This window comes from Chiloscyllium plagiosum, unplaced genomic scaffold, assembly GCF_037043375.1.
Source record: "Chiloscyllium plagiosum isolate Xiang-an unplaced genomic scaffold, Cpla_swu_hap1 HiC_scaffold_28, whole genome shotgun sequence".
Taxonomy (NCBI): Eukaryota; Metazoa; Chordata; class Chondrichthyes; order Orectolobiformes; family Hemiscylliidae; genus Chiloscyllium; species Chiloscyllium plagiosum.
Window position 1 is genome coordinate 33,233,951 of NW_028270166.1, and position 23,904 is coordinate 33,257,854.

The window sequence follows — 23,904 nt, forward strand, 5'->3', positions numbered from 1 at the left end:
ACCATAGCCGCTGAATGAAGCCAAATTCAAACAATACAATTGATTTTAAAACATGATTCTTCCTATAAACAAATCAAAATAAACACAGAGGCCTGCTGCATTCAAGAGTGACAAGCACAAGATTTAAGAGGCAAGGCAAACACAGAACAGGACAGCTTTCAGCACACCATGTCTTTGTCTAACCAGTGTTCTAAATTTCCCCAAGAGACACATCTGGCCTCAAATGACAGTAGGATCAAGGCAAACAAAAAAAATCAGCTCAGAGAATGAAAATAAATCTGGTCAGTTTCTGATTACAAATGAGATCACTAGATACAGAAGTCATCATAGGCATCACTTTAGGGCTTGGAAATCGCAGGACTTGAGGATAACACATTCCTAAATGCCAAATATCCTGAGAAGGATGAAAAAAACTATATTTATCAAGTTTAATTCTTAAAAATGCATGGGAGATCATTTTGGTTGATAAATAGCAAACCTAAACTGCAGTCAGGTGAAAAATGAAAGTGTCTGGGGAAAGCATGTATTTCATTGTGATTTTGAACCTGACACTTCAAAAGTGGTAGTGGGCGGCACGGTGGCACAGTGGTTAGCACTGCTGCCTCACAGTGCCAGAGACCCGGGTTCAATTCCCGCCTCAGGCGACTGACTGTGTGGAGTTTGCACATTCTCCCCGTATCTGTGTGGGTTTCCTCCGGGTGCTCTGGTTTCCTCCCACAGTCCAAAGACGTGCAGGTCAGGTGAATTGGCCATGCTAAATTGTCCGTAGTGTTAGGTAAGGGGTAAATGTAGGGGTATGGGTGGTTTGCGCTTTGGCGGGTCGGTGTGGACTTGTTGGGCTGAAGGGCCTGTTTCCACACTGTAAAGTAATCTAATCTAAAAAGATTCAAAAGCTGTAGTAATATTTCAATTTGAAAATTTCTATGCAACGTTTTTTGTTTTAGAAGTACAGAACCTAATAACTTATCCAATAGCATACCAGAATCATAAGGAACTATAAATATAAAACATGGAGTGATCACTGAAAAATATGGGGAAATGGAGGAAAGAGACATATGTTCTCTGTTCGTTTTTGTCCAGCTTTCACTGTTATGTTTTCATTAGGTGCATTCCGTTCCCTCTAATTCTGCTCTACGGAATAAGCTGTGTGCAGTAACATTTGTCTGTGCTGGAAGTCTAAATGTAAGCAGTTCTTGCAATCAACACATGCTGCTGCAATGGAAACAGAATTGACAACTCAGACACCCATCACTTATAAGCAAGGCAGGTGCTTTCCTGTAGTTCTAAACACAGTTTATATACCCATTCTCCCTCTTACCTAGTGTAACTACCATGACTGGGATATTTAGACGTTGCCTGGTACTCTGAGAGAGACGGAGAAATCCATACTCCAGTGAGTATTCAACAATATACTCTTCTTGTGGCCAAACTACAAAATGGAAAAAAAGTAAGCATTAGACATCAGTAAAGTGACAGGTAATACTATTTCCAATGGATAAGATACAATAGAGAATAATATGGGGCAACAAGCAAAATTATAATTAGGAACATGCACTGTTAGCATTTCAAGATATAAAAGCACAACTGGAAAACAAATGTTAAGGTAATTCCCACTTTCCAACCGTGCAGTTAATTAGCACAAAACCGGAGCATTTTTAAAATAAATTTGTTGACTTTTGTTCATCTCTTCTTTTCTCATCTCCTAAATTTACTTAACATTTCATGTCTACTTTAGAAGACACGTCCCAGTAATGATGTTGCTACATCTGGTTCCTATATTCTGACAGCAAGTTCGTGGATTCTGCCATGTAAATAGAACCCTTCTGCAAAGTGAGTGGGAACCAGGGTAGATTGAAGAACACTGATTAATACAAACCTTAAAACAAAATCAGTGGTACTTGGAAGTACCACAGGACTAGTGAAGTCCTATTCAAAATAAATGAAATTAACTATAGCATGCTAGTTCCATTACATTAATGACTCCAGTGACAACTATGAATAGCACTGAAAACAATAGTGTTCTGATAATGGCACCCAATTTAAGTTTTTCCAAAACACAAAATCACCAGACAATTCAGAGTAGATTTCATCAAATCTCATTTACATCAGAAAACAGAAGTACAGAAAGTGGCAAAGTGATCCTCTCCCATCTGGCACATTAACAATGTTAAGACTGTCAAGAAGGCATCATTTATCTTGCAGAGGGAATTTTTCATTCTTAATCTAAAATGGTAGTTCCTGACAGTGGAAGCTCTGCTGTGTTGTATTCCCTACTGATGCTACTATTGAACAAGTCAGATCCCAAAATTAAGTCTGGCTTGACAAATCTTTATTTTGTTTAACACGATGGTCATTCAGTGAAACAGAAATACACAAGGGTGCAGAATATTTTCCACACAAAAAACAGAAGATTATCACACAAACAAAAGAGGAAAAAAAAAGCCAAACTATCTAAAAATTGAACACAGTTGAAAGTATATCAGATTACAAAACAAAGTCTCATCTATTCCCCGAACCCATCTCTTTACAGCATTCTGAGTTCAGAGAATTTACCCCATAGGGCGGCACGGTGGCTCAGTGGTTAGCACTGCTGCCACACAGCACCAGGGTCCCAGGTTCGATTCCATCCTTGGGCAACTGTCTGTGTGAAGGTTGCATATTCCACCCGTGTCTGCGTGGGTTTCCTCCGGGTGCTCCAGTTTCCTCCCACAGTCCAAAGATGTGCAGGTCAGGTGAATTGGCCATGCTAAACTGCCCATAGTATTAGGTGCAATAGTCAGCGGGAAATGGGTCTGGGTGGGTTACTTTTCGGAGGGTCAGCGTGGACTTGCTGGGCCGAAGGGCCTGTTTCGACACTGTAGGGTATGTAATCTAATCTATATCAAATCTAAGACTGACTTAACTGCTTCTCCCCAGTTGTGCTGTGAAAGTTTAAAAACTTTGGAATTCTCCTAAGCTTAAATCAGAGCTTGATTATCCTAAACCAAAAGCAAGTTAATACCTTTCAATGTTTATTCAGTGTCATAAATCCCACACTGTAAACAAATAATCTTCCGTTGACACTCCAAGAGATTTGCAGTTACTTTCTCTGACACATCTAGATTAGAACATTATTCCAGGACTCTAACTTTCTTTTAAAAAAAAATCCCTCACAAAAATAATCAAACACCCAACTTCATTCAGAGGTCAGTAATTAGTAACAAAAATCTAAGTAATACTGTGTTCCTCCCATATGATTTCACAGTTCTTGACAGTTTCTTCTGAACCTCAACTGCACCATGCATCTCTGAGTTTCTCCTGAATGCTGACCAATACTCTTATTTGCACCCAATAGTACTCCAAGCTTCACTGAGCCCAAAGTGCCCAGTGCCTGCGAATAACTGCACCTTCACCTCTACCTTTCGTTTTGTTCAGTGGACCCCTCTACCAGGAGTCTCTGTCTGTCAGTGGCCCCTCTTTTTTAAGGCATCAAATGGGGTCGGGTGATTGACGTTTTCCAAAACACACTGCCTTAAAGATTGTTATCTTTAAATGGTCAAGTCCTTCAGTTTAAAAAAAACTTAAATGGAGCATGCGTATTCTGTAACACTGCTGCTACTGCATGCAGCAGAAACCATAGGCCTGCAGTAACCAGGCAAGTTACATTTGTCCCAAAACCAAGGCAAGACGCATTTGTAACAATACCCCCACCTTAGGGAGGGAGAAAAGGCACCAGCATAGTGAAGGTTTCTTTCCAATGATTTTGCAATACCTTTATAAGTGCTTATCATAAACTTCTAACAAACAGCTTATTATATACCATAAAGGCAACCTTTCCATTTTTTCTAAAATTAAAAAAGCAGGTTTAACCAAAACATAATCAAATATATGTGGCAAGTAGTATTACCCTCTGCCTGGAATAAAGGTAAGTTTGTTTTGTAAGAATGTCAACAATTTACATAGGAGTAGTGATAACAAAAATACAAGTGAAAAAAGGCTGTGTGTTAACAGATTAAACAACAATGTTTAGTTTTTAAATTTGAAAGCCAGATTTAGATGCGAGTTAGTATTCAGAAGCAAAAGCAGCAAACTTAGAGCTTATGAAGAGCTGTATAATTGTGGCAAATAATCAATGAGTTTTGCATTAGCTATTATTGAAGATTAAGAAATTTCCACAGTACGTTTTCTTTCAAAGCAAAAAATTATTTCAACTTCTAAATCAAGGCAATTTTCTTCTTAGCTTGAATAATGATCATCACTCAGGCAGTATTTCACCAAAGTTTAGGAGTATGATTAGCAATTCTACATCTCTAAGATGAACAAATAAGGGTCCTACCCAAGTGTAGAGTTTGAAAGATGTTGGAAGCAGGTTGGCAAGAAGGAGAAAAGTAGAGCTTTTATATCACTAAAATTTTACCTGCTCTTGTTAGCATCTCAAACTCGGAGACTGTTTCCTGCAGAGGCTGCATACCTTTACTAGGTGCCTCAGTGAATGAGAGCCCCTGGCTATCATTGTGTACCACCTGCGTTACAACTTCTGCTTTGTTTCCAAGTGAGGGCTTTAAGAACACTTTGGGTTCAATATCGAGTTCAAACTGTGAAAAGGAGCAGAAAGGTAAGAAAAGTTAGGCATGCGTTTTCTCTTTGGGAAAAAAAATCAAGTGCTGAAAATGCACAGCAGGTTGGCCAGTATTGAACATGGAAACAAATGAACACTGCTGGGTGAACCTTTCATAATTTCTGAATTAACTATAACCTTTCGAAGAATCAGGAGGGCTCCAGCACTTACCATCAACATTTACACAGGTATAAGCACATTTCTGCATATGCAAAACTTGAATATAACTTACTGACTCTCATATTTATTAATCTAGCATGTTTTTATTACAACCCATGGATCACTTGCAGAAGCTCCTCTCTCACCTTTTCCTTTGTTGCTTTTGGACTTAATACATCTGGACTGCCAGTCAAGACTTGCCTAGCTGTTGGCAGAATTCATAACTGCTGCCTGTCCCTTTTCCAGGACACGAAAAGCAGGCAGGAAATCCTATTGTGAAGTTTAAGCTTGTTCCGAGCTTTTCACTATGCAAGAACAAACAGCATCTTCAAAGAGAAATGGTAGTCCTACAATTGACTAACATTCTAACAACTGACTTACAGTACTCCTGAGAGCAAACATCAATTTTTATAGTGTTCCTCAAATGCTTGGGTTATGGTTCAAAGACAGTGAGGACAAAACAGTGAACAAAACTAACACTAGAAGGAAGCCATTTAGGCCGTCACATTTGATCCCAACTCTTTGCCATAATAATCAAACCCACCATCCCATATGTTTTTCCCCACAAAGATGCTTTAAGTAACATGAAACATGGGTTTTAGGAGTGGGAGTAGGCAATTCATCCCTTTGAGTCTGTTGTGCCATTTAATAAGATCATGAATGATTTTATCTTGGTCTGAACTACACTTTTTTGCCCTTTATTCTATTTTTCATCAGAAACATACCTATTTCTTTGTTGAATTTGTTGATTGATTCTGCCTCCATTGCAGTTTGGGGCAGGGAGTTTTCACAGATTCACAGTAATTTCCGCTCATCTTAGATTTGAGCCTACCTCCTCTCATTCTAAATCTATGACCTTTTGTTCAAGATATCTGTTCAATATCCACATTATCAATGCTCTTCAGCATTTTATATACCTCAATCAGATCCCCTCTCATCCTTCTGAACTCCAGCGAGCACCAGCCCAAGCTAGTCAACTGCTCCTTGTACAGCAGCCCTTTCCTCCCTTAAATTAATGTGGTGAAACTCTTCTGAATTGCGTTCAATAACACCAAATCCTTCAAGTAAGGAGGCCTAAACTGGACACAATACTCCACATGTGGTCTCACCAACACCTTATATAACTGTAACAATACTTCTTTATTTTTAAAAATCTGTCATTTTGAAATAAATATCAGGATTCCATTTGCTTTTGTTACGTGCTGCGCTTATAGACCCACTTTCTGCCATTCATGCACTATGATGCCTAGATCCCTATGAACTGACACACTTTGAAGTTAATAACAATTTGCCCATTATTTTTTTCTAGCCAAAATAAACTAAATCGCACTTATCCACATTAAACTCCACCTACCATATTCTGGCCCATTTTCCTTGCCAAAGAAATGTCCATCTGTAAACTCTGTCTCCTCGTCACAGCCTGCTTTTCCACTTAAATTAATATCATCCATGAATTTTGCTATATTACACTTTGTCCCTGCTCACAGATCATTTATGTAGATTGCAAATAGTTGAGGTCCAAGAAACCTGTGAAATTCCACTCGTTACAGTTCACCATCCAGAGAAGAACACATTTATCCTGAACCTCTATTTCTGTCAGACAGCCGATCCTCTATCAAAGCCGATATCTACTCTTAACCCATGGGATCTAACCGTCTGGATCAGTTTTTTATGCAACATCTTGTCAAATGCTTTTTAGAAGTCTAAATATATCACATCCAATGGATCCCCATTATCCACCTTGCTAGAGGAAGGTCCTCCCTACAGCAAAACTTTCACAGTTCAACAACTGCCCAAGAAAAAAAAATCAGATTTTTCTCTTCTAATTTACAGCAACAATTTTGAATTGATGACTTGTCATCATAAACTGCAATCCCTCTGCAAACTGAGCAAACTCTATTAACGCGAACAAATTTTTTTGCCCATCAATAAATATCTAACCATTCTGCTTTCTATTGACTAACATCATATATTTGATTTTATATTAAAAGAATCTTTGGAATATTATCCAAACACACAATATCTACACATTTCCTATATCCAAATGGTAATTTCTTCAAAAATGCTACTTTTTATAAACAAATACATACTGACTGGACTTATTATCCCATTCTTTTCTAAATGCTCACTAATACGATTATAATAGATTCTCAGGGCTTACCCATATCTAACTGAGCTACAGAAAAGGGGGAAATCAAAACTGTTAAAATGTGGGCAATGATTTCAAGGAAGCTTTTAAGTAAGGAGGAAAAGGGTTCCAAAGGAGAGGAGTAGAGTGGATAAACAAATTATTAAAGGTGGACTGAAGTTAAGTATACGAGATGATGCAAGTTTGGAAGGGGCTATTATGCACACGTTTCCTTTATTCTTAACCTGGCAATCATTAAAATGAACTATTTTTCATGTTCGTTTTAACCCAGAAATTTGTACACACAAACACATTGATGGACATGTACACAAATATACAAGTATAGTTACATGCACACAGGCATGGCAACCACTAAATTAATATTCAGAACCATGTAGTTTGGTCCTAGTTCTGGGAATAAACTGAAGATTTGAAAAATAAACTGGTTGGAGACTGAAACACATTCAGACCCAGCTTGTAAACCAAACTGTGAGCTGCCCTCAAAATAAAGTAGTAACCTATATAGTTTAGATAGGTTCAAATAGTCTCAAATTACATGCGACATTTACCTTGTAAATATGGATGCACAAACTAAAATATTACAGCCCTTAAAATTATACTTCATCTGGAATTATATAAATAATTATCTTCAATAAAATCAAGCAAGTTCACATTTTTTCTGCTTTCCATTTAAAGTACTGTGCTGATGACACAGTAGGTAGTCAGCAATAACCCCAATGCCAAATTAAGCCAAGCAAATTTACTTCACCTCTTTATAGCGGGTATAATACAATGATATAATACAATAGCATGTAGAGACAGTTTTATTAGTCACATCTCAATAAATACAATACTGTACGTACAAAATTTTCCTACTTCAACAGTGAAAAATAAGTGGCATTTGGTACTATTAACACCAGGATGAAATACTGGTGATGATGACTGCACAGCAATGGCAGAAAATGGAGGATGGATGGAGTATGTTACACAAGTGGTATTTTAGAGTGATCTTTTCCTCAAGTTTTAATGGCACAAACACTTAACAAGTATAAATTCCTGACAATAAATTCCTCATCCTGCATTAGAATGTGTATCAGATTTCCTCACATCCAGATTATCTCAACCCTGAATATGGTAAATTTTGTAAAGTGCAATATTTATCCAAAACTGCTACTACCAAATAGAAATCGAACAGGTGCAATCAGTTGTTTAAAAACTGGACTTATGCATTTTTGTCTATTCTGACAACAGCCTCAGAGAAGACTTATTTTCTATGCATGCACTCCATACACACCTATTGGTTCACTTCCTTTCATCTGTACATTTCACTAAATTTGCCGCTCCATATTTCAAAATCTCCATCAGTGGAACGTTTGCACTGCTGGGACATATTACTGTTCCATTTCCTTATTTAACTTACAATGAATGAAGGTGCAAGAAAGCTACTGTGGGCTAGGGTGCTCGAGAATCAGCAAATCAAGTGAAAAAAGTAGTATTTTTAAATATCCTTGGTTTTTACTACATTTTTCTCACCCTGTGGAAACTGCATACACAGCAACTATCCATAAACTGAATTCAAATAAGTAGGTCTCCACACACTGAATAACTTCAGAGGTTTCCAAGCCTTTGTATCAAAGATGCATTATGGAACCTCAAGAAAAGCATTCATATACTTACAAATTTGTAGTAATTTGTATGCATCTATAACTGTTGACATTACTGTGGAAAAAGGTTTACTTTACTATATCCCCACTTATCTTTAAATATGAAAAATCTTTCTTTGCACCTCCCTATTTAATTCCAGAGTCACTGCAAAGCTGCAGCACATAAACTTAAATTACATTTTTAAAACACGAGAACTTCAAAAAGATGTTTTCATCTAAAACTGAATCTAAATGAACAATTTTGTATTTATTGTGCCTGCCTTGGCACTGTAATCTCACCTGTATAGAACTATTGTCAAACATTTCTACTGACAGTTCCTCTTCATCTTCTGTTGGTTCCTTTACCATACCAGCAAAGTTTTCTGATTCGTAGAACTGAAGGAAAATGGGGGCACGACTAGAATTGCGTTGGATTTCTACACGGAGGATCCCATCTCTTGGCCATTTTTCACGGACATGCTCCAGGCAATTAATTGGAGAGCGAGAAAAGGCAATATGAATGTAGGCCAAAATAAAAAGAACAAAGAGAGCCTGGAAAAGAAAATTACTTAATTAAAATTCCTTTGAAAAGCAAGCACACAGTTTTTTGGGGGAATAGGGTAGGGTTAGAAAACTTATCTATATATACCACACGACCAAAACATTATGGTTCTGTGTCAGGGGTGCAAAATCTATTTCACGTTACATTTCAGAACAGGAATTCCTGCAGAATAATATTTCATAATACTGATCATCTCAGTTAAGACTAAAATCCAAATCAACATTGCAAAGTACCCATGATTAATACCCTGAATGTTACTAAAATAAAGTTGCCATAGTCCCAGACTATGAGATAACGCATGTTGAGTTTAACCCATGTGTCACGAAAGCAATTTGAGAAGGTGGGACTTTCACAGTGATTTCACCAGTGTGGGAAGTGAACTCGGGCTGGTGGTTTCATTCGGCATTGCAATCAGCCAACTGAGCCAACCAACCCCCTCCTGGAAGTTATTATGAACTAGAAGAATCATTGAACACATCATATTACCATAATGGATTGAAGCAAGATTGAAGGCCAGGTAATTTGCAATGTGTACTGCACCTGCTGGCCACATAAAAGCCTTCCATAATCTACCGATTTGAGGGGATGAAAAAATATTTAGCACTAGCCTTTATGCTGCATTCCTCAACACCATTTGGAATAAACAGGTTACACATTCCATCAGCCCTGTGATAATTAGACTCAATACCTAGTCCCTTCAATATCGGCAGTGGCTATAGAATGTGACACACAATGGCAACACACCATGATGTTGGGCAGAACTACCTTTCCTGAGTTTTACAAACCAAGTTAATCAAGACCAGCAAAGTTATGGAAAGACAACATCCAAGTAACGGAAAAACAACATCCAAGGATCACATGAACAAGATATACGTGGCTTTTCATTGCTGTTGCAGCTGAATCATAAGATTTCCTACATAACACCCTTGTGGGTGATTCAAACAACTGCAAGTCCCCAAGGAAAATTAGGTTAATTAAATATAGGTAGCAAATACGTCTTGACAGACTCTCTCTCAGTTCAAGATCAATTTTTTTTTAAATTTCACTTCAATAAATAAAATCTTTCTGACTACCTTTATGAAACCGAAGTGTTCTCAAATGGAACATATTGCCAAAGCTAGATAACACTAAATGAACCAGGATGGCAAACCTCAACTAAGAAGCATAGATAAACAGTGCAGGATGATGGACATGTGACATTCAGGGATACATCTGCAATCTTCCAATGGAATGGAAAGAATGCAGATGTAGACAACAACTCTTTCAACTTAAAGGCACAGGTTCAATTCTAGTCCAGCCTCCAGCTGGGAGGGTTTCTATATAAAATTAATGTGAGCCGCTGCAGTACCACAGCTATGAGCAGTGCATTCGAGAACTCTCTTCAAATAGGATTGACAAATATTAATGCAGTAGACAGATTTTTACTAATGCTGCTTAATTTAAGACCTGCATTCCGGTTCATTTAGTACTACCCAGCTAGCTCTATCAAGAGAGTCAGTTTGAGAACAAGTTTTAGCAAAGATGCACAGAAAGGTACAATCGCAGACGTTGCTACGCTTAATGCCAAAACTAATGGACTCATTCCAGGATCTGCAAAAGAAATTACCTAACAACCTATGAATTAGCATCTATTTGAAAGCCCAAGATACATCAACTGTAAGTGCCAGATCTTGCAACTACTCCTTTTGTGGTTCTAATGGACCCAACATTAACATCTTCAACTCAAGAGGGAAAAAGAAAATTGCAATCTTCACATTAAGTAAACAAAAGATTACGACTATGAAGACTTAGAACCTAACAAGATATTAGGTAACTATCCGTCACCAGTGGAAGTACCCACCTGCTAATTTGCATATTGTCAATAACATGATATATAGTTTCAGACACAATGTCTGTTGAACATCAAGCTGTTCCAGTCGCTCAAATATGAATTCAACTGGGTACACTGATAAACAAAATCAATATTATCAGTCTGTTTTAATGAAAGAGAAAAACAGAATCAGAAACAGAATTTTAGAGCATGAAGAAATTGTAAGCTTACTGCAAAATCTAAGTTCCAGCTTGAAAAATAATATAAAATTACTCAGTGTTGTCATCACTAACAGGAATAACTGAAAACAAGGAAACTTAAGGAATTTATCCTGATTAATAAGTTCCATAAATCTGCAACTGGATATATTCCAGAAAAGAAAATTGGATTAGGCCTTCTATTTTAACACTAACAACAACCTGTAACAGACACCAGTGGTTCTCAATAGAAATTTAAAAGGAGCATAAACATAGAACCAATTTTTCAGGCAGGTTTTAAGAGTATCAGAAAATGCAAATGTGGTTTCCAAAATAAAACGTGTCCACCAAAATTGTGTATTCCTCAAAGTACAGTTCAAGTTAAATTAGCTGTTTTAGGGAGACAGCTGTTTGCCCTGTGGACAATATATCTGGCATCATCTCAGTACTGGAACACTCAAAGGGTCAAGCCAAGTTAGATCACAATATGCCCATTTGAACACTGCACAATTACAATAGGACACTGTGCTCAATCTTCAAAAATGCATCGGTTTTTGGCAAGACTACAGAAACAGGAAGTAGATCTTAAAAAAACCCAGTAAAATTCATAGACATGTTTATGATCAAACATGCACTTTCCAGGAGGATAAAAAAGAATGTCAGTGCACGCTTAACCTGAACAGGATGGGCACATTTCAGCAGAATTCCATTCATAAGAAAATATGTATTGAATAGCACAGAAGGAAGAAATAGTTAAGAGAAAACTGGAGGAAGTCAACACTTTCTTACATAATTACCTACTTCCACCACATTGAATCTTAAAGTAAACATTTAATTTTTCAGTGTTCATTAGTGGGCCCCAGGAGTTCTTGTTTCAATTCAATAATTTTTTGTGACATGAAAATTAATCTGAGGTTTTTCTATTATACATTAAGATAATACTGGCAATTGGTGGTCTCCAATGGGTTTTCTTTTCGAAGTGCTAATAAATTACGTTCAACTCATTACAAGATTCCTTCCCCTGCATAAGTCACCAATTTAAAAGCCAAAACTCAACAAACAGAACATATAAGTTCGGAAAAGATTTACAAGGATGTTGCCAGGGTTGGAGGGTTTGAGCTAAGAAGAGCCTGAATAGGCTGGGGCTGTTTACCCTGGAGCATCGGAGGCTGAGGAGTAACCTTATAGAGGTTTATAAAATCATGAGGGGCACGGATAGGGTAAACAGACAGGATTTTTTTCCCCCGTGTTGCAGCAGTCTAGAACTAGACGGCAAAGGTTTAGGGTGAGAGGGGAAAGATTTAAAGGGGACTTAAGGGGTAACTTTTTCATGCAAGGATGGTGCGTGTATGGAATGAGCTGCCAGAGGAAGTGGTGGAAGCTGGTATAACTACAACATTTAAAAGGCATCTGGATGGGTATATGAATAGGATAGGTTTAGAGGGACATGGGCCAAGTGCTGACAAATGGGAATAGATTAATTTAGGATATCTGATCAGCATGGACAAGTTGGACCGAAGAGTCTGTTTCTGTGCTGTACATCTCCAGAATGCCAAGGCTCTTACAATCCTTTGTAGTTGGAAAATATTTACAATTTCATTGAAACTATCTATGTATCCATAGTGGAATTTATTCACTTCCTATAATGTTTCCTTAAAAGGGAAGTAATGTTTCAGCAGCACCACTGCAGACCAAACAAAAGGTCATGAATCACAAAATTGATTATGTTAATGCACCCTATTGAAATGTTATAAATTGCAATCAGCATTTGAGATCCCCACTTACTACCCTAACTTTTTAGTTATTTGTAGAACATTTATATAGTAATTTGTATGACCATTTATAGAGTGGAGGAACAGAAAATTGGTGGATGTGAAACACAGTATAATGTCATGTGAGCTTTCTTTTACAAGAGGAGGAGGAGGATACCATGTTATTTATGTTCAGGCACTTTTTCCTGTCTTCGAATCAAGCCCACTTCTTTGTAAAACGTACTTAAAGATGCCATAACATTTAATTTCAAATCTACAATTAGATATTATGACAGTGTATCATGAAACTTATTTCAACAATAGGAATAGAAGGTAAAGTCACCATAGTTTTACCAAGGGTCGCTCTCTCATGAGAGGGAGAAATGTGACTGGTGGTGGTTTAACTTGTGGGTCACCATGCCTCAGCTGAGGGAAGGTTGAGAAGGAGAACCCTTAATGGTAACCTCAGCTGGTATGGGAATTGAACCTACATTGCCGGCATCAGTCTACATAATAGGCCAGCTGACCAGCCAAATAGAAATATTCAATCTTGCAAGCAACAAATATTTGACTGAATGAGATTGCCTTCATGAGCAGAGCAAGAGAAAAAGCACAGAACAAATCTCTCAAAGGCATATTATTGTCACAATGGGAATAATCACAGCACAAAATAGACAATTATATTAAAACGATCACTCATCTGGACCTAAACACTCATTAAATTTGAGATATCCTAAATTATCCAAAATTATATTACTTATCTATTTCAACATTAATAAGGATATCACCCTAGGATGTTTAGCATTTGTTTCTTAAACTGACAATTAGCTTGAACTTCCTTTCAGCAACCTGTCACTGTCCTATACCATCCTTAACAGTCTTTTGACACTGCTGAAAAACTTTTGCTAATAATGCTGTAACAGCACACACCCTTCTCTCCCACAGACATCTTGCCTAATTTTATGCCTATTTTTGTCTCTTGTAATTTGAGTGCAATATTTTCCTTGTACTCCTAAGAGTCGAAGTGAACAGAAAGCAAAAATACTGCAGGCACTGGAAGTAGTGAAAAACAACTTGCAATTATACAGTGTCTTTAACATAGAAAAAATGTCTTAATGCGCCTCACAACACCAGTATGAAAGCAACTTTGCCAAAAACTGAAATACTTTGAACACTCAGCAGATTAGGCAGCATGTGTGGGCACAACAGATAAACCAACAAATGTAGCCTTTTTTCACTGAAAAATACCAAAATCTAAGCATATTAATAGAATCCAACAATGGAGAGAAAAGACATATTAAATATATATAATATAACACATGAGACACAAAACAAATGCAGAGTTCAATCAAGTGTAGAATAGTGCAACAGACCACCTCAGTAAAAACGAAAATCGCTGAATGGCCCCCACTCAGCAACAAAGAACTACTAATATTTTTTTAAAACTATAAGATGCTCAATACCAAAAATTAAATGCACACTTAATTCAGTGCTATTTAGGCTGTTTTCAAAAATTTAGAAACCAACATGGCTCTTATTTTCGTACAGCACAGATACCAACATTTAGAAGTTAATCATTTATTGACTTTGAAAGAGATGTGTGTGTGTGTGTGCGCGTGTGTGTGCGCGTGCGTGTGTGCGTGCGTGTGTACACACACACACACACACACACACTAGGGGAGAGAACAGAAAAAAGTGATAAGGAAGTGGTAAAATCTATAAAATCTATAAAATTGGTATCTCCTATACCAACTTCTCAGTAAGCAATACAGACATTGTTTACTGGACAGAGGTGAACAAATTCCAAGGTCAAATGTGGTTTGTCACAGATAAACAGTAGCAGAACTAAATTGCAGTAAGATTTCTTTCTCAACTCTGGTCAGTACACATTGCAGATGGTATGGTTACAGTAAAAGCTACAGTAGCAATGACATTGTGAAAGAGAAGGCAGGGAATAAGAAACCAAAATAAGATATCCCATTGTGAAATATTCTACCATTGCCTGGTAAAAAGGATAAATAGCAAATTTGATTAACTTTGAAAACGTTAAATGCAGGGCATAACAGGTATGCAATTTTCACTCCTCGAATACATGAAAATGTAAGAAAAAGCAGCATGGATAGGCCACTCAGTCCCTCCAGCCTGCTCTGCCACGCAATCAGCTCATGGCTAATCTGAATGCAGCTTCACTCCACATTCCTGTCTGCACCCCGTAAACCTTTGGCTTCCTTGTCAATCAAAAATTTGTCTAACTCAGCCTTGAACATATTCAATGAGCCAGTCTCCGCTGCTCACAAAAAAAAGAGAATTCCAACCTGAGGAAAGAACTCCTTCTCACCTCTGTCTTTAACGACAGAATGCTTATTTTGAAACTAATGTTTGACAAATCTCTCAAGCCTCTCTCAAAAAAGTGATAGCTTGAACAGACTGCATAACTCAATATGAAATAGTGCACTGTAAAGGCTGTCTTTTTATCCTTATGTATTTTTGATTGTGAACTGAAACACAAAAATCACTGATTTAAAAACAATAATTATACTTTTTAAAAAAGCAAATGACCTGACATTCAATGCAAGTACTGTTTGCACATCTGCTTGTTGAATAAGCAAAGGAGGTCTACCTTACAGACAAGCTAGAGTCAAGGGTGTGTACGAACAAAACTTTGGCTGGAAACAAACAGATTGGTCTGTGGATGTGTGACCAGTTATTTTGACAATGGCCTTTTGCCTGCCAACATGACTGGTTCAAGTCTTTGAACAGCTTGGAAATGTGAATCTTTTGGCAAAAACATCAGATCTGTGGAGGAGGAGGAGCTACTTTTGCTCTTCTGTAAATCAAAAGCTCAAGCCTGAATCTTTTCTGTAACTTGACTTTTAAATTGATAATTCAAAGACCTTTGTAAGTGGGAATCAGTCACTTGTGCCTCCTGCAAATAGTTAAAAGTATCTGGAGAAGGAACACTGAGAAGCAGCATTCTGGACACATACAAATTCTCAGCAAACCCTGTGGACAGGAACCACTGAATTACCTTCCTAGTCCTTCCCCTGGCATACAGTTCCCATTTTAGTTTCTGTATGAACGTGTAGAGGAGTTTGCAAGAGGGTTAAGATCTTGTATGAGTTATATATAGTTTTAGTTCATGATTGTTTACTTGTCATAGTCATTTTTGTTATGTATGGACACCTAGTCTGTACTTTGTCGATTCTGGGTCTAAAATTCAAGTAAACTCGGGAATTCGGCATGCTTTTTAACTATTTAACTTTTGTGACCATGCTACCACAGTGAGATAGAATACAGTATTGATTTTCCAAAGGAATTTGTAGAAGTGAGCCCAAAACCAGAGGGATTCAGGTATAGCTAGAGAATGGATGCGAAACTTGGTGAAGAACAGAGAAAATGAATAGTTACTGGTTGAAAGGGATAAGGAGATTGTGCATGGGGGTGCAGTGGGGAAGCTGGTGTGTAGGTATGCATATGTGGACATATGAGTGATTGAATTGCAAGGCGTTGGGGTTAGTTAAGAAAGCCATGGACTTCAACATACATGAATCACTTGGATTCAAAAATTCATTGCAAGTTACTCAAATCTATAGATAATGCCACAACTGGATTCTCAAACAAAAAGGCAAAGTAAAAATTACAACTGCAGATTTTCAGATCAATATCAGAATAAGTGGACTATTCAAAGGTGAAATAAAGACCATAGGTCCGAAAGCATGCATCACAATATTCCACAAATGGTGCTTAAATCAAAATGACATAGCAAACACAACACAAAACAAAACCAAACAGACTGAAGTCAAAAGAATACTGAATGATGCTTAAAACAGTAGAATATGAATTAAAGGAAGGGATGAATGTTCAGGTCAGACCATTCCTTGAGTACTGTGTTTAATTCTGGTTCCTAAGAAGCAAATGAGGTTCATATGTTGAAGGCAATAGAGTACAGCCACAAGATTGACCCTTGATTGGAAAGTGTCATAAGGAAACACAACATGTTCATGTCATGCCTTTATTGCAAACAAATATCCTCAAAGTGACTCATAGGAAAATCATAAAACAAAGTTTGACAATGACCCACATAAGGTCATATTAGATCAGATGATCAAATGTTTTGGATGTAGGTTTGCTCGCTGAGCTGCAAGGTTCATTTCCAGACGTTTCGTTACCCTACTAGGTAACATCTTCAGTGGGCCTCAGGCAGAGCAATGCTGAAAATTCCTGCTTTCTATTTATATGTTTGGGTTGGTGATGTCATTTCCAAAGACCAACCCAAAGAAGCCCAAACATATAAATAGAAAGCAGGAATTTTCAGCATTGCTTCGCCCGAGACCCACTGAAGATATTACCTACTAGGGTAATGAAACATCTGGAAGTGAACCTTGCAGTTCAACGAACAAACCTACATTCAAAACCTCAACCTGAGCTAAACTCTTCTCAAAACTCGCTAAGATCAAATGTTTGGTCAGAAAGTTAGGTATCTTAAATAAGGAAATCCAGGCAGACAGCCATGTTGGACCAAATGATCCCTTAGTCTCAGTAACTTCTATGCAAATAGCCTCAGAAAGTTCCATTGCAGATACACAATGGAAGTCACTACGAAGTTCACAAGTCTATGTCATAGCCTGCTCTCTGAAAAAGGAACAGCAAGCCTTCTGGTTCCATGTTTCTGTTATTCTAAAAATTTAACAAAGTTATTGAGAAAGAAGACACTGAGGACCCATCCCATAAAATTTCAGGCAAAGGACTGAACTTGTCCATTCTCCAGTTGAGCGATCCACATGCTAATACTTCAAAGAGAATGATTTGTCCTTAAAAATGTTTCACATAAATTCTGAACTTAAGCATAGACAATAAGGAAATCCTGTCAGCGCAGATGCTTATGAAACATTTGATCAGCGTCCTTTTATAAACTGATCCCTCAGATACAGAAATAATGAGCTTCACTCATGCTAAACATGGTTGTTTAAATTGCTCCTTGTACCTAAAGATATAATTTGCTCCTTGTACCTAAAGATATAATTTGGAAATCACACATCCTGTCTGTTATAACGTCACTCAGAAATCCAACCTCCAGTTTGGTTTCTAAGGGGCTACAGGAATTATAGCAACTAACTGTCATATAAGTTATGGAGTGAGAGAAAATGCATGGAGAAAATTGATCTGTCCTGAAGATACTTGCCTTGTGTCTGATGATTAACAAAATAAAAAGTGTCACATGCTCTATTCGTCTGTCACTTTTCTTGTCATGCATTTCTATATTAGTAGTGAATACTATAGAATATATTTGCTGGACACAAACTGGTCAGATGAATGAAAATGGTCTTTTCTAGTGCTGCACACTCCTATCAATATTAAGCTAAAAGGGGACATATTGGCATAGTGGTACTGTCAGTGGACTACTAAGCCAGAGGCCCAGGCTAATGTTGTGGGCTAAAATCCCACAACATCAATTCAATAAATAAAACCTGGAATTAAACACTAGTTTCAGTGATGGCGAATATGAAACTATCATTGAATGTCGTAAAAACATCTCAGAAAAAAAAAGTGAGGCAAATGTAATTGCTATTGAGAAATAAACTCTTTAAATCTAAAAATCAGATTAATTTAATACATCTCTAAAGGGTATCGCCAACTGTACCAAATCAAAATTGCTAATTCATTTTTGTCTTTTTAAGCAGTCTAAATAATTTTGCTTAGTCAGTTAATAGGGAACCATGTTAAACTAAGGCCTGAGATAAAGGATTAGAAATAACGCATACAGTAGAAATGCATAGTTTTCCACTGAGATAAAAACTATCAGCAGAATGTCCTCACAGCCATATGAGCTGTATCAGACTCAGTGAGTTCTCACGATCATACAACAGAATCACCAATTAAGCAAACATAGATCCACAGGGCATAATTTAACTTCCCTCTAACAGGAGGTGAATGAAAGATGAGGATGGGGTTAACAGTATTAAATCAGGTTGTGAAACAAGGTGTTTTGAACCTGCTTCCTCACAAACTATCCCTGATTGAGTAGGGGATGGGTGGGGGCAAGAGAAGTTGGAGGTTAGCCACCTTTCTGGTGAAGGATATTGAATACAAAAGAGTTTATGCTTCAGTATTGCAGGGCATTGGTGAGACCACACCTGGAGTACTACATAAGTATTGTTCATATTTCAGGAAGGATGCAAATGCACTGGAAGCTGGGTTTACTGGACAATTACAGAACAGGTAGGTTGTCTTACGATAACAGGCTAGGATTACATCTGGAGTTCACCGAGTAAGAGATGACTTGATCAAAACATAGAAGATCCTGAGATGTCATGACAGAGTGGATGTGGAAAATATGCTTCTGCTTGTGGGAGAATCTAGAACTAGGAGTCACTGTTTAAAAACAAGGGTTGTCCATTTAAAACAGAAATTAGGAGAATTATTTTTCTCACTCAGGTTTGTATGCCTTTGGAACTCTTTTCCTCAAAAGACAGTGGAAGCAGAGTCTTTTAATATTTTTAAGGGAGGCACAGTTACTTGATAAACAAGTGGGTGAAAAATTATTGGGCAGAAATGAATGTGGAATAATCAGATATGCTATGATCTTATTAAATGTTGGAGAAGGCTTAAAAAGCCAAGCGCCTACTCCTGCTCCTAATTCATATGCTCATCTGTACAGCCCAAAGTCCATGCCAGTCTTATTCAAAGTACTGTCATGGTTACTTCAAATAGTTTGTTGTACCTTTTCCTTTGCTTTATGTGAATCAGAGAAAGCACATAAGCATATTTTTCACACATGTCAAAGTGCTCAGAATCATAGAATCCCTACATTGTGGAAACAGGCCCTTTGGCCCAATAAGTCCACACCAATCCTGTTAGGATATTTAATCAACCTACGAAATGAAGGAAAGGCAGTTACTCCTTCCAGTTACAATGGCAGAAAAAGTTTCAACATGCTTAAGTATTGGATTATTTCAAATGAAATGCGCTATTGAACCATAAAGGATAACTTGCACACATCGTATATCACTACTGAATTAAACTAATCATACTCAAAGTTAGGCCTATTTTATATTGACCATTGATGATATGACAAATGTAATAGAAATCTTGAATATAAAAATTGTCTCAAATTTTTCAGTAAGGTTGATTAATGGAAGAAACAATGACCCAAATCAGTAAGTGAAACAGAGGGGAGGTGAAATTAAAACCACGTACGAAATTAAACATAACAACAAAAGTTAGTAAATTTAAAAACGGGAGGTGGCAAACAAGAAGCCATAATATAGACTTAATCACAATTCACATTAAATTGAATTTAATGTGGCGCGGTGGCTCAGTGGCTAGCACTGCTGCCTCACAACACCAGGGACCTGGTTTCGATTCCAGCCTTGGGCGACTCTATGGAATTTGCACATTCTACTGGGTGTCCAGTTTCCTCCCACAATCCAAAGATATGCAGGTTAGGTGACTAGGCCATGCTAAATTGCCGGTAGTGTTCAGGAATATATAGGTTAGGTGCATGAGTCTGGAGTAAATGAAGGGGAATGGGTCTGGGTGGGATACTCTTTGGGGGAGGGGGGGGTTGGTGTGGACTTGGTGTGGACTTGTTGGGCCGAAGGGGCTGTTTCCACACAGTTGGGATTCTAATTCTAAATTTTGATAAACTCCATATTGTCCCAAAAAGACATCTCTCTTCATTCATCAAAACCAAGAGGGTTAGGATGAGGTAACAAAACTTTCACTTTTATTGTCCAGCTCCCCATATTCTGACCCCAGAAATGTGTCAAGATGCAAACAAAAAAGAAGTATTATTGCTAACCTATTTCTGTAACAAAATATTGTTACAAAAGACCTACTTCCACTATGAACTGATTGAAACTCAGATACTAGATTAACAATACAGAAACTAATCAAGAAAATTCAACATGGCTTCATGAGGGGTAAATCACACCTGACAGGTATATTACAGTTCTTGAGGAGGTAACAAGCAGAATAGATAGTCATAGAGGTCTACAGCTAGTCGGCCCATCAAGTCTGCACTGGTTAAAAACAACCAACTAACCATTCTAATTCCATTTCCGCCATTTTGTCGATAGATTCATTAGCTTTGGGGGAGCAGTGGATGCAGTATATTTGGATTTCAAAAGTCATTCACTAAGGTAAAATACTTAACATGAGTGCCCATGGTATTATGGTTAGCATAGATAGAAAATTGGGTAACTTAACAGAAAACAAAGAATTGGTATAAAGGGGACATTTTCAGCATGGCAACCTATATCTCATGGAGTGCAACAGTGATTTGCACTGGGGCCACAACTATTTACAATATATAATGATTTGGATGATGGAAGCACTAAGTTTGCAAATGACACAAAGATAGAAAGACAGGTAGTGAAGACTACATCTGGAATCTACAGAGGGTTACAGGTAGGTTAAGTGAATGGGAAAAAAACTTGGCAGATGGAATATATTGAGGGAAAATTTTAAGTTATAAAGAGTAGAACAGTTGAATATTATTTAAACGGAGAAAGACCAGAAAGTTGCAGCACATGTGGCAAATAGAATGTTAGCTTTTATTTCAAAGGGGATGGAGCATTAAAATAGGAAGATCTTGCTAAATCTATACAATGCACTAGCTGGATTGTATAGTGAAATACTATTTTGGTCCTCTCATCTGATGGCCCAGAGAAGGTTCACCAGGTTTATCTCAGATGTGGAGGGATCTTATTATGAGGGGATGAGCTTGTACTTATTGGAATTTGAAAGACAATGAGTAGATCTATTGCAACATATTTGCTTCTTAGGGAGCTTGACAGGTTGATGCGGAGAGGTTGGTTTCCTTTGTGAGGTAGTCTAAGACCAGAAGACATAATCTCAGAGTAAGTGGTCATCCATTTACGATGTACACGTAAATTGGTGATTTTTGGTTCCTGACAGAGGGTAGTGAGTTTGTGAAATTCTTTACCATAAAGGGCTATTGAGGTTGGGTCAGTAAGTATATTCAAAGCCAAGATAGACAGATTTCTAATAAATAAGGGAATCTAGAGTTATGAAGATATAACAGGAAATTGGGGTTACGGATTATCAAGTCAGCCATGATTTTGTCGAACAATGCAAACTCCATTGACTCAATGGCCTATTCTGTTCATGCGGCTTATGATCTAACCAGGTGAAAATGAATCTGCTAACTTATTGAAATGGTTTGACTTGCAGGCTAGCAAAAACGCAACAGGGTCTGAATGCAATAAATTATTAACCAATCTAGACTGAAATACTTCCATGTGGATGGTTACATTTATATTTTGTCAAAATTATTCAATAAATAACGAAGATTCAGAAAAAAGGCAAATCACTGCTTTGTATAACTTCATCAGAACATCAATTTAAAGGATCTGTGTTTTATCCTTTGCAGTTTAAGGAGAGACAACTGCAGAACAAGGGTATATCTGTCCACTCTTAAAAGGGGAAATTCTTTTCTTAAAATAAGTTCCATCTGGATGTAGATTTGCTCGCTGAGCTGGAAGGTTCATTTCAAGACGTTTCGTCACCCTACTAGGTAACATCTTCAGTAAGCCTTTGGCAAAGCACTGCTGATGAGTCCTGCTTTCTATTTATATATTTTATATATATGTATAATAAATTGAAAGCAGGACTTATCAGCAGTGCTTTGCCTGAGGCCCACTGAAGATGTTACCTAGTAGGGTGAAAGAAAATCTGGAAACGAACCTTCCAGCTCAGTGAGCAAATCTACATCCAGAACCTCAACCTGAGCTACAAATCTTCTCAAAACTCGCTAAAGTTCCATCATAAAGTTTAGAAAGGAACAAAACTGGGGCATATTTTTCTAGCTATTCTCCCACCACAGGGTGTCTATACAATTAATTAGTCTAACCCTTCCTCCATTTTAAACTAATCCCTTTCTATTTAGTATCCACCAGCAGCAGTGAAGACGAGAAAAAGATAGCTACAAACTCTGCTATTTCTTCCACTGTTTCTCTTAGAGCAGTCTACCCCTTTTTTAAAAAACTGTAATTAGCTGCACACCTCTAATCTGCTGCATCATCTCATTTATAAAGCACTAAGTTATGTTAGCACTACACTTCTGTGATATTCATAGTTCACTTTCCATCCTGTGTACTACCTGTCATAACTAAATGAGAAATTTAAAGATCCAAATAAATCTTCAGAACTGGCAGAATTAATGCCATAACTGCTTCTCAAGAATGTAAATATTGTTTTTCCCATTTAAAAGTCACATCTACAGTAATTGGATTTTGCTTTGGGATTTTGCAGTATTTTTAATTGAATACAATAAACAATCAACATGGTCAGCCTGACCAATAACCATTCACACAACAACCTGCAGTGTCTGTTAGGTAAAGGTTCCCAAGCTGCTCCATAGAATTGTTATAAAACAAATTGACATCAAGCCATATAGGGGGATAGTATGACAGCTTGTTCAAAGAAATGGGGTTTGAGGAGCACCTAAAAGTAGGAAAGAGAAAATGGGAGGTTTTCACAGGCATTTCTAGTTTCAAGGAATTGGCAGCAAGTCATAGCCACCAATATTGCAAAATTAAAATCTGGGATGCTCCAGAGGCCTGAATTAGAGAAGCACAGACATTTTGAGGGTTGCAGAACTTGACGCGATTACAGAGACAGAGAAGGGCGAGGTCACAGAGGGAAATGAAAACACTGATAAAAGAATTTTAAAATCAATGCATTGCTTAAATATAAGCTGATGTAGGTCAGAGAGCACAGGGTTTTTGGAAGTACAGAAGCTGATGTGAGTTGGGACACAGGCAGAGTCCAGACCGACCTCAGGTTTATGGATGACAGAATGAAGACAGTCAGCCAAGAGAGCATTGCAATAGTCAACCCACAGGTAATAAAAGACAAGGATGAGGGTTGTAGGAGGGTTTCTTTCTTGGGAATGGAGAGGGGGGGGATCTAAATACAGGGACCACAGAATAAGGGGGTCTACTATTTAACACAGATTTTCAATAATTCCTCTCTCAAGAGAATTGTTCATCTTTGGAGTGTTCCCCACCCCCAAAAGGGCAGTGGATACTGGG

General features: G+C 37.6%; 1 protein-coding gene across 2 annotated transcripts in view; it reads right to left on the minus strand.

Annotated features, from left to right (window-relative positions):
• Window positions 1-23,904, minus strand: part of tmem259 (transmembrane protein 259) — a 56,896-nt gene that overhangs the window by 30,650 nt on the left and 2,342 nt on the right. The window contains exons 2-4 of one of the 2 annotated variants that reach the window (XM_043721021.2): window positions 8,828-9,079; window positions 4,451-4,574; window positions 1,319-1,429 (exon numbers count right to left, since the gene is read on the minus strand). In XM_043721021.2, the coding sequence (XP_043576956.2) occupies window positions 1,319-1,429; window positions 4,451-4,574; window positions 8,828-9,079 (487 nt within the window). Of the gene's footprint in view, window positions 1-1,318; window positions 1,430-4,396; window positions 4,575-8,827; window positions 9,080-23,904 lie in introns of both variants that reach the window. The other variant, XM_043721020.2, reaches the window with a different exon arrangement.